Raw genomic sequence first — 12,425 nt, forward strand, 5'->3', positions numbered from 1 at the left:
TTCCTTTGGGGATCTCTTTCAGGAGGAGATCTGTGGATTCTTTCAATTTCTATTTTGCCCTCTGGTTCTATATATCAGGGCAGTTTTCCTTGATAATTTCTTGAAAGATGATGTCTAGGCTCTTTTTTTGATCATGGCTTTCAGATAGTCCAATAATTTTTAAATTCTCTCTCCTGGATCTATTTTCCAGGTCAGTTGTTTTTCCAATGAGATATTTCACATTGTTTTCTAATTTTTCATTCTTTTGGATTTGTTTTACAGTGTCTTGATTTCTCATAAAGTCACTAGCTTCCAATTGCTCTATTCTAATTTTTAAGGAAGTATTTTCTTCAGTAATCTTTTGGACTTCCTTTTCCATTTGGCCAATTTTTCTTTTTAGGGCATTCTTCTCCTCATTGGCTTTTTGGACCTCTTTTGCCATTTGGGTTAGGCTTTTTTTAAGGTGTTATTTTCTTCAGTATTTTTTGGGTCTCCTTTAGCAAGCTGTTGACTTGTTTTTCATGATTTTCTTGCATCACTCTCATTTCTCTTCCCAGTTTTTCCTCTACTTCCCTTACTTGCTTCTCAAAATCCCTTTTGAGCTCTTCCAAGGCCTGGGACTGATTCATATTTTTCTTGGAGGCTTTGGATGTAGGAGCTTTGACTTTGTTGTCTTCTTCTGGTTGTATATTTTGATCTTCTTTTTCACCAAAGTAAGATAATATAGTCTGACTCTTTTTGCGCTGCTTGCTCATGATCCCAGCCAATTACTTGAGTTTTAAACTCTTTGTTAAGGTAAGAGTCTGCTTCCAATGTGGAGAGTGTACTGTCCCAAGCTTCAGGGGTTTGTGTAGCTGTTTTCAGAGATACTTGTAGGGACCTGTAAATTTTCAGTTCTTCCAAGGTGGTATGATAAGGGGTGAGGTGTTTACTCCTTTCCTGGCCTGTGACCACAAGTATTCCTTTCTGTCCCGTAACTGTGAGGAGGGGTTTCTCTCCACAGCCACTACAAGCTCCACCAGCCAGCGCTCCTCCTCACCCCAGCACTGCCGCCCAGAACTGTGACCCAGATCCACACACGGGCAAAGCAAGAGATTCCCACCTCAGCACTGGCAAAGAGATCTCTGCAATCCCTCTCTGATCAGCCACTGGATTCCCCCTCAGTCTGTGGGCTGGAAGCTCAGGAAGCAGCTGCCTCCCCCCAGGGCCACACTCTTGGGGAATGGAGTTGAAACCCCACCTTCCTGTCTGACCACCGATAGAAACAGACTTTTCCCACTGACCTTCTAAGTTGTCTTTGGCATTTGGTGGATTGAGGAGTCTGGAAACCTCCACAGCTGCCCGTGATTCAGTTCTCTGAGGCCTGCTCCAGGTTTGCTGCAGCCTGCCCGCCCACGCCGCGCTGTGCTGCACTCCCAGCCCCGTGCGATACACCTTTCTGATCAATCACCCAGGTTGTCTTGGGCTGGAAATTTGTTTCACTCTGTCTTTTTGTGGGTTCTGCTGCTTCAGAATTTGTTTAGAGCCATTTTTTATGAGTATTTGGAAGGGTTTGGGGGAGAGCTCAAGCAAGTCACTGCTTTCACTCTGCCATCTTGGCTCCACCCCCTGGAACTTCATTTAGGGAGGGATTGACTTCAACCTGAGTTAACGGCTTCAGCATTGATTCACGACAGTCAGTTGAGAACACTATGGAAGTGTTCAGCCTCTCTCTCCAGGATCATGTCCTTAACCCTAATCAATGTGGCTCCATCAGTGCTAAGTAGTTGAGATGCACTATAGATCTTTAGCCCATAAATAGCCTTCAGGGCATCATAAAAGTGCTTTGGGGGCAGTTAGGTGGTGCAATGAATAAGAGCTCTGGACTTGGAGTCAGGAGGACTTGAGTTCAAATCCAGCCTCAGACACTTAACGCTTACTAGCTATGTGACTCTGGGCAAGTCAGTTAACCCCAAATCGCTTCACAAAAAAAAAAAAGTGCTTTGGACTGTTACTATCACCGTAAAACTGAATTTCATTTGCCTTCTTGCTGAGCCAAGAAGCTGCATCTCTCTAAGCTTGTACTTTACTTTTGATGGAATTAAATGCTGCCTTCTTAGAGATGTATGAACTATCATGCTGGTAAACCCTGTGGAGTTCTTGTGTTTCATTTATCAGCTTCTGAATTTCCCCATAATTTTTGTCAAACCAGTCTTGATGTTCGCAAGTGTTCTGACCCAGATGAGTAAATGAAATGCTGTACACCAAATCTCTGAAAGCTGCCCACTCCTTTTCTGCTCCATTGTTGCCAACTGTGAGTCGACTCAAGTTTCCCTCCAAGTTAGCAAAAACTGTTCCTGTTCAGAGACTCTAATCTGTTGACATTAAGTCTTCTGGTGTCATTTTTCCTTGGGGCCACCACTTTTGTTGAATGCAAATATTTCACTTGGAGAACATAAGTCTATGATCAGTCCAGCACTCTGCACCACACATTGCCTTCCTTACTCTCACATCCCATCTGTCTCTGCTCCTTGTAATCACATAGTCTGGTAAATGTCAATGTTTGTCATGAGAGTGCATCCCTGAAGTTTTATTATGTTTAGGTAAATGGAAGACCATGTTGATGATAAAAAGGTCATGAGATGCACAAATCTTCAGTAGTAAGTGACCACTGCTGTTGCTGTTTCCAACTCTATTTCTCCCAAGGACTCTTTGCCATGTCTGGTAGTCTGAGCCTACTCTAGCATTAAAGTCACCCAGAATTATAAGCTTGTCCTCTTTGGGCACATTAATGATAATTGTCTTTAGATCTTAACAAAATTTTTCTTTGACCTCATCAGGATTCATCATGGTGAGAGCATAGGCATTGATGATGGTGGCGTGGCATTTTCCTGCAAGTGGCAATCACATTGTCACGAGCCTGTCATTCACTCCTTTTGGTAGGCTTACAAGCTTGTTGACTAGATTAGTTTTGATTGCAAAGCCTACACCAGCTTCATGGTGCTCCTCTTCATTGTGGCCACTCCATAAAAACATGCAACCAGCTCTGACTTCAGTAAGCCAGCCTTTATTGATACCTGCTGAGTTCTCTCACAACAACAGCTGTTCATCTTTCAAGTCTACTGGATTCTGTGTTGTCTATAAGTGTGCACACATTCCAAAAACCAGTGGTGAGTAGAATCATCTTTGCAGAAGTTTTGGTATATTTTTTGTGTTTCAACCACAGAGTAGGATCCTTACCTGCTGCAGTGATTAGGCCAGGGTTGAGTAAGCTGACATTTTTAGAGCACCTTTTCTGGCCCCTTCCTCACACCAGGAGATGAGCAATGCATTCCTTAAAAGGCTGCTGAATCCCACTGCCACCTCCAATGAGAAGATGACTCTATGGCGTGGGCCTCCTGCGTGCAGGGTTGTGACTACAGCTCCCAATGTGTCCGCACCTGCTGTTTCATCACTGTGGTGTCATCCTGTTGCCACAGGACTTGGAGATAGGTAAAAATGGTAAAATGGTATGGATGACGTCTTTTGATTCATGCGTAAATTGGATTTAAGCGAGGCAGAGTTCAACAAAGTCATCAACCTTACTCTCTCTTCCAGAGTCATCACAGTCCAGTGGCAGGACAGAGTCAAGATGACTGGTGATGGTCTAGAATACAGTGGATGACTTTGGCATCTTCAATGTCTAACCAAGCTCTAAGCACTCCATAGCACCTGCTTCAGCTGCCTTTATAGCCACTGGAACAAATTGTTTTCATCCACCCATTCCACCAGGGGAAGTCTTCCCATGCTTGGGATACCCCCTAACTCACCAATGGGTTTGAGACCTCTCAGTTATCCTCAACCTGGTTTAGCCCGTCTGCCAAAACAGTTCACCAAGGTGTGGCCACTGTGCATGCTGCAGCCTCTTGGGGCCACAAATGAGTGTTAGATGAGTCAGGTGGACACCAAAGATGGAAAGCAGCCCTGAAAAGGACTCAGTAGCCCTCACACCAGAGGCATTAGTCTTCCCTGAACAACCCTACATCCCAGTATCCAAAGCATACAGGAAACTGATACAATTATAAAAGTATAAGAGATAGAAAAATGGTCAAAGAACATGAACATGGAGTTCTCAAAAGAAATATTAATAACTATATGAAAAAATTATCCAAATCACTAATAATAAGGGAAATCAAATTAAAACAACTCTAAGGATCTATCTTACACTCATCAGATTGGCAAAGAAAAGAGAAAGTAACAATTACTAGAGGGTTTATAGGAGGACATGTACACTAATGTACTTGAAGTTGTGGATTTGTTCATCTATTGTGAACAGCATTTTGTATACCCCAAAAGTCACTAAACTTGACCCAGTGATATTGTGAGTAGGTATATACTTCAAAAAGATCAAAGACAGTGGGAAGAGACACATATATAGAAAAATACTCATAGCTGCACTTTTGATATAGCAAAGAATTGAAAACAAAGTAGGCACTCATCCATTGGGGTATGGCTGAACAAGTTATGGCATATGAATATGATGAAATATTATTGCTCTGTAAGAAATAATGAAAGAGATGGATTTAAATAAAATTAGAAAGACTGACATGAATTGATACAAAGTGAAGTGTGTGAAGCCAGAAGAACAATTTAAATAATGAATACAATAGAGTAAAGGAAAAATAACTGAAAAATTTAAGAGCTCTGATCAGTTCAATGACTAGTCACAACTAGGGAAGACTAATGATGAAATGTGCTTCTTCCCACCAAATGGAAGACAAGTGGTAGGCTGTAGGTATAGAATAGGAACACATATTTTCAGAATTTACCAATGTGTGAATTTGCTTTACTTGACTTATTTATTTGTTACAAGAGAGGCTTTGTTTTTATTTATTTATTTACTTTTAGTTTTCAACATTAACTTTTATACGATTTTAAGTTCTAAATTTTCCCCCTCTCTCCCCAAGACAGCATGCAATCTGATACATGTACAATCATATTAAACTTATTTCCACGTTAGTCATGTTATAAAAGAAGAATCAGAATAAAAGGGAAAAGTCAAGAGAAAGAAATACAAAAACAAAAGAGAAAATAGTATGCTTCAATCTGCATTCAGATTCCATAATTCTTTCACTGGATGTGGACAGCATTTTCCATCGAGTCTTTTAGAATTGTCTTAGATCATTGCATTGCTGAGAAGAGCTAAGTCAATCAAAATTGGTCATCACACAATGTTGCTGTTACTGTGTACAATGTTCTCCTGGTTCTGCTTACTTCACTCAGCATCAGTTCATCTAAGTCTTTCTAGGTTTTTCTGAAATCTTCCTGCTCATCATTTCTTGTGGACCAATAGTATTCCATTACATTCATACACCACAACTTGTTCAGCCATTCCCCAATTAATGGGCATCCCCTCAATTTCTAATTCTTTGCCACCACAAAAAGAGCTGCTATAAATATTTTTGTACATGTGGGTCACACTGGAAGGGGGTAAGAACAAAGTTGTGAGGAGAACTAGAAAGGTGGTAATAATAATTTTTAAAAGGAAGAAGAAAAGGAAAGGAGTGTCAATGAAGCATTTAAAAATACACAGAAGAAAGCAGAAGGAAGTTCAGAAGGGGACACAAACAATCACAGCAATGTTGTACTGCCATGTTATATTTATACACACATACCTATATGTATACATATACATGTATACCTATGTATCTTCATATATATACACAGATATATGTTCTATATATAAACAAACAGTGCATAACAGAGTTTCATTGTTTCATATACAAGCCTCTTTTCCTGTTCTTTGCATATGGAAATGCTCCCATTTGTTGATGTTTATCAACATCAAAATTTTTTTTAAAAAGATAATTTCTATTTTAAAAAAGAAATTGAGTCACCTGGACCTGAATTTTGAACTATGACACAAAATGGCAAGGAATTCAGAGATAGAGGGCTCTCTGGGAAAGGGAATGACCATCAAAACCAAGAATATCTAGAAAAGGAAGCCACGATCACCAAGGTCAGGCAGAATGGCTTCATTATGAACAATTAATACCAGGATCAGTGCATTTCCTTTTTGTCAGGGTTATAACAGCAGAAAAGAATCCTATAACTATCATTAGTATACACAGATTTCAAGAATTTGACAAATTCATTCCTGCTATTCTAGTGAGCTGGATGATTTAGAATTTAGAAATTGAAAGGCCAGACCCAAAGAATAATCACTGATGGTTACTGGAATGTGGTCTCTAATGAAGTGCCCCAAGGATCTGTGCTGTTTAACAGTTCCTATAAAGGCCTTGAATAAAGATCTAGAGGGCATGCTTATCAAATTTACAGAGGCCACAAAACTAGGAAGAATAGCTAATACATTGAAGGGCACAGTCAGGATTCAAAAACATATCAATTGGTTAGTACATTGAACTGGATATAATATGACAAAACTGAATAGGAGAAATATAAAGTCTCACGCTTTAGGTTAAGAAAAAAAAACCAGAGGCAACTAGGTGGCACAGTGGATAGAGCACCGGCCCTGGAGGCAGGAGGACCTGAGTTCAAATCCAGCCTCAGACACATAACACTTACTTAGCTGTGTAACTCTGGTCAAGCCACTTAACCCCAAACACAGAGAAAGACAGACAGAGAGAGAGAGAGAGAGAGAGAGAGAGAGAGAGAGAGAGAGAGAGAGAGAGAGAGAGAGAGAGAGAAGAAAAAATAACCTCACAAGACAGGGATGTATGACCAGAATGCAGATCATTTGGAAAAAAATGAGAGTTTTGGTAGCCTGCTATCTTAAAACGAGTCAACTGTGTGAGATTCTACTGTACCATGATCCCCTTAACATTAAACAGTGGCCAGAAGAGATATTGCCATCTTAGCCCATATTTAGGGAAGCACAGTATCCAGGACTAAGGAGCTGGTAATCCTGTCATACTCTTTACTGGTCAAACCACTTCTGCAAGCCTGTGTTCAGTTCTAGGATCCCCCTTTAGGGAGAGATTGCCCAGAGGAGGGGCATCAAGGATCACAAAGGGCTTGGAGATTATATCCACGATGAAGGAACTAGGAACGGTGAAATTGTAGAAAAGACATCTTAGGCAGATCATTATAGCTGTCTTCAATTATTTGAAGGGATCTCACCTGAAGAGGGATTACATGGTTTTCCTCCTGTTTAGCCCCAGAGAACAGAACTTGGAACAACAGAAGGAAATTGCAGAGGAGAAGATTGAAGCTTCCTGGAAATCACAGCTACTCTGAAATGGAACAGGCTGCCCCAGGAGGTTTGTAAGCTATCCCCCACCTCCTGCCCCCACTGCACAGAAATCTTTAAGCAAAGGTTTCATATCATCACTTTTCAATACGTCATAGAGGGGATTCCTGTTTCGGTGCAGGTTAAACTAGTTGGCATATGAGGTCCTTTTCAACTGCAAAGTGCTGTGATTCTACTTTTCAGCAGAAAAGATACAAAGAATCGTTGGGGTGGCTACAGAAAAGGAAGTCTTCTGATCCACTGTGTATATTCTGACTCGGGAAAGAGATTCTATTCATTCTCTCTAGTCCCTTATTAATGCACCTTTCGGTCAGTACTAAAGCACCTTTCTCAAACCCATCCTTAAATAAAGAACTCAGAGAATGCCGAGGTACCTTAATGGACTCACAGTACCTTAACTTACACACATACTTAATGAAAAGATATAGGCATTAGAATTAAAAGTATATCTCAGCCTCCTGTAAATTCTAGACCACTGCAAAGACTGACATTAATAACAAAACATAAAGACATTAGGACCTAAATTCTCCTCAAAACCCTTTAGACGCTCACCCATTACCTTCTCATTGAATTTAACCAATCACCATGAAGGAAGCTACTATATCAGTGCGAACACAGCTTTTCTTCCCACTGTACATGCAGCTAGAGGGGGAAGAAATCTATTTATTTCCTTATAACCCCTTCCAATGAAAACAAAATATTAACCATTCTTTTTTAAAAGAATTTTTATACAATCCACGATTCAACCAAACACATCATTTCTACTTGCAGCATTTTTTGTAAGGTGCAGAGCACTCACTTTTCTAACATTTTAATGTAACCATCAGTATTGGTGAAGCACCCAAATTTTTTTCTCTAAGAATGACACAAGTGGTTTTTCTGGGACATACAAGTCCCAAGAGACTGCACATGTCAGCTACAAAGCAGGTCAACCTGTCCAGAGGGCAGACTGACTTGATGAATATATCACTTGAGGATTAGCTGATTTGAATAAAGGCTTCCAAGATTCCTCTTTTCTGAATTCTGTCCTTTTCTCTGCCACTACTAAAAGACCATGTGATGCTTTAGGAATGCCTATAATACTCAGAGTAGTGGTCAAGACCATATTCCATCACTTGGAAGAAAACAGTCTAAGTTTACTCGCAGGCATAACTTATTTGAGACTACAGAGAGCCCAGGCCAGGGGTCAGAGATAACTCTGGGTTATATATCATGCTCCTAAAATGGATTCTTTCTGACATTTCTGGTCCATAAATTAACACACATGGCTCTGGCTGGTTATATCAATATCCTGGTATGTCTCTTTTTTTCCTGATTTCTACCAGTAGCTATAAGAGATATGGTTCATTCCCTACCGTTGTTGTTCCACAAAAACCAGCACCATAGAGGGGGAAACAGCCTCGTAGACCAGGTAGGACAGCCTGAAGCTGCTTACATTATTCTGGGAAGGATTTTTTAAATAACTTCACAGAACAAAAACGTCCAGGTTCTTTCTTGCTTGAGGTACAGATGACTAACTTAGCTGACAGAGGCCTTGGTAAGGGCCATGATCTCCAGAAAGGATCCACAATCGCCAAGCCAAAGACCTAGAGATAACTGCCTCCACCATACCCCAATGATTTTTCATTTGTTCTATTTCACTCTGCAGGTTCTGAGGTCTAAAGCCAAATTTAGGCTCAATAATAGTTTATTATCCTAATTAAAACTGGTGGGGAAGACACCCCTAACACTCTCCAGCAGATTCACAAGAACCTACCAAAGAAAACTCAATAGATCTAGAAAACCATCTCCACAGAGCAATCAAACAAGTGTTTTCCAGAATTCTCTAGATATCAATGAGGAAAGCATAAAAGAACAATTAATCAGCCACAGCTTGTTATCCATCCGTGAGTCTCTGTCGCCATCTGCTGTTCACTAGCAGGCGTGCCCCACTCAACATCACCAAAGAACCCAACAGATGCCGGAATTACTGAGCATCACCCAGGGACCGGCTGGGACAGGAACGTGCTGAGGGTGAGAATATCTGTAAATCCAAAAGTCAGGGAAGAAGAATCCTACCTGAAGGAGCAATTCCTTTTCTACCACCTCTTCTGTCTTGCTGATGAGACGTTTCTGCAGCGTGTGAATCTTCTGTATCAGTTCAAAAGTACTGGGGTCACTGGCCTGTCCGAGAGGAAGCACAAAAGAGCAGTCAACATTCTCAGCATCATGGCATCAATCACTATCACAGAAGTGCTACTGCTTGTTTTCAGATGCCTTATGAGTCCCCAGACACTGTCTGGAACATTTTTAAAAGGGAGATGGTATCTCTGCCTTCATAGCACTTATATCAAAGCACACACAGGATGCAGTCATGAACCTTTACTTGGCTGGCTTTTCAGCTCTTGGGTTGTGAGCAGAGATTCTTTTACAGTAAGATAATACATTCAGAGCTGAAATGGGACCACAGAGACCACCTAGTCTAACACCTCCATTTGATAGAAGAGGAGATGGGGCTCAAATGTCAGGTGACTCAATTGTCCATGGTCACAAAACCAGTATGCGTCAGAGGCAGGACCCAAACCTAGATCTTCCTGATGCCAAGGCCACATCTCTATACATTATGCCACGCCTTCAAGTTTCTAGGGTAACGGCTATAACATGAACCATTTAGATAATAATAGCCTCACTGATAGCCAATCATTGATCACGCTCTCAGTACCCTCTCTGGCCTCCTACCACTCCATACCAGTTGCCTTTCCCAATCTACCCTTTTCCGGGTACACACCACTGCCTAAAGCCCTAGGAGGACACCACCCTGTGGCAGAACTTGTTGAGATTAATAACCTATCTGAACTAATTCCTCAATAATTGACATATTCACATTCCATCATACCTCCCCATTCTTTACCCCCCAGCTATCATTCTTCAAACCTCCTTCTCCCTCAATGAATAACCACTCCCTTATTCCCATTCCTTTCAACTCAAATCTCCCAAATTCTCACTTTAAAGCTTCCACTCCTTCCTACACACCTTTACACTCCTTCCTACACAACCTTTACACTCCTTCCTACACACCTTCACACTCCTTCCACTGTGCTCTCTTGAGTGTCTGCTCCATAGATAACAAATTTGCTTAAACCTCTTCCTTTCTCACTCTCCTTACACTCACTGAGATCTGGCTCCCTCCCTGATAACACAACAGCTTCCCTGGCCAACATTTCCAGCACTGGTTGCACTTTTATTCATACTACCTCCACCTCCACCACCACCATTCACTGGCTGTGGCAGGGGAATCAGAATACTCCCTGCTTCCCATAGCCATTTTCAGACTCTTTTCCTACTACCTTCACAGAGTAACCTTTCCTCCTTAGAGATTCATTCAATCCATATTTATCACCCAACCAAGATTCTGGTAGCTGTTATTTATTGACAATCAGGACACTCACCTTCCTTTCTCAATGATTTCAGTGCCAGGTTCATAGTCTCCAACCCAACTCCTGTCCTGATCTTAGGGGACTTCAACATATATGTTAATACTCCCTCAAAACACTTAACCTCTCCATTCCTTATTTTACAAGACCTACTCCTCCATTCAACCTCAGCTACATACAAAGATAGTCATACTTGATCTTGATATCACCTACAAATACTCTACTTCCATATTCATAAATTCTGAAACTCCTTTATCTGATCACAATCTGTTGTCATTCTACTTCTCCCTTTGCCTTGAAATGCCAAATCCTGTTCTTCTTCTCTGTATTCTCCAACCATTCCACCCTTCAGTTCTTTACCAGGTCATTACCCCTGACACTGTCCTCCCTTCCTATCTTGACCCCTTGGTGAACCAATCTGACTCTACACTATCCCCTTCTCATGATTCCCTTGTTCTCTTATTCTAACAATAATTTTGCTCTATTAAGCTTTAGGCTTGGATTACCCCCACTATCTACTGCCTTTACTCATATTTGCATATTGCTAGAGAAAAATCACAAAACTATGCTGACTGGGGTCCACTACAAATTTATGTTACATAACCTCAACTGATCCCTCGCTACAGCAAGATAATCCTTCTACACCAACTTAATTGATTCAATGTCCCACTCACCACAGCAGTTTTCCAAATATTCTTATCTTTCCTCAAACTTCCCATGGCTCCCTCTCCCCCAACCCTCTCAGTTGAGTACCTTGCCTCATATTTCACCGAATAAAATGAGGACATTCACCAAGAGCTCCCTCTTATCCTTTCCTCCTCACCTCACATCATTCAGATGCCTTCAGCCACTATCTCCTCTTTCACCTGAACATGAGAAGGGTAGCTACTTTTGCCAAGGAAACCTTCTATGTGCACAAATGATCTCATTGCATCCATTCTTTTACAGCTGATTAGCCCTTGTATTATCCCTATTTTCCCACTTATCTTCAGTCTCTCTCTGACTACTGGTTGTTTTTCTACTTGTGTACAAACCCACCCATGTCTCCCCAACCCCCAAAACCTTCACTTGATCTATCCAACCCCAATGACTATCATCTCATATTTCTCTTCCCTTTTGTGGCTAAATTCCTTGAGAAAGCTGTCTACAATTAACACCTTCACTTCCTCTTCTTATTACCTCTCTGCAGTCCAGTTTCTGAACTTATTATTCAGCTGAGAACGCTCTCTCCAAATTTACCAATGATCTCTTAATTGCCAAATCTCAATCCTCATCCTTGACCTCTTGACACTGTCAATCAGTTTCTTCTCCTTGATACTCTCTTCCCTCTAAGATTTTCTTGACAGTACTCTCTCTTGGTTCTTTTCCTCTCTGTCTGAACATTCCTTCTGCTTCTTTTGCTCTATCTCTATCCAGGCCAAACCATTCACCACAAGTGTCCCTCAAGGTTCTGTCCTGGGCTCTTTTCTCTTTTCCCTCTATACTCTTCCATTTAGTAATCTCATCAGCTCCCTTAGATTCAGTCATCATCTCTATGCTGATGACCCCCAGATCTCCAGATCTAACTTCTCTCCTAACCTCCAGTCTCATAAATCCAACTGCCTATTAGACATCTTGAACTGGATATTCCACAGACATCTTATACTCAACATGTCCAAAACTGAATTCGTTATCTTCCCTCTGTCCCAACCTCCTCTTCCTCATTCCTATTACTATTGAGGGCACCACCATCCTTCTAGTCACCCAGCCTCAAAACCTAGGTATCATTCTCAACCCCTTTCTCTCTCTCTCTCCTCCCTTCATAT

General features: G+C 41.2%; 1 protein-coding gene across 1 annotated transcript in view; it reads right to left on the reverse strand.

Moving 5' to 3' along the window:
• The window catches only part of CFAP58 (cilia and flagella associated protein 58), a 124,288-nt gene that overhangs the window by 59,556 nt on the left and 52,307 nt on the right, over window positions 1–12,425 (reverse strand). Inside the window, exon 15 of the mRNA XM_020987976.1 lies at window positions 9,266–9,370. Coding sequence (XP_020843635.1) covers window positions 9,266–9,370 — 105 coding nt within the window. The remainder of the gene's footprint in view (window positions 1–9,265; window positions 9,371–12,425) is intronic.

The sequence above is a fragment of the Phascolarctos cinereus genome, unplaced genomic scaffold (genome assembly GCF_003287225.1).
Source record: "Phascolarctos cinereus isolate Bilbo 61053 unplaced genomic scaffold, phaCin_HiC Scaffold_3;HRSCAF=262, whole genome shotgun sequence".
Classification (NCBI taxonomy): domain Eukaryota; kingdom Metazoa; phylum Chordata; class Mammalia; order Diprotodontia; family Phascolarctidae; genus Phascolarctos; species Phascolarctos cinereus.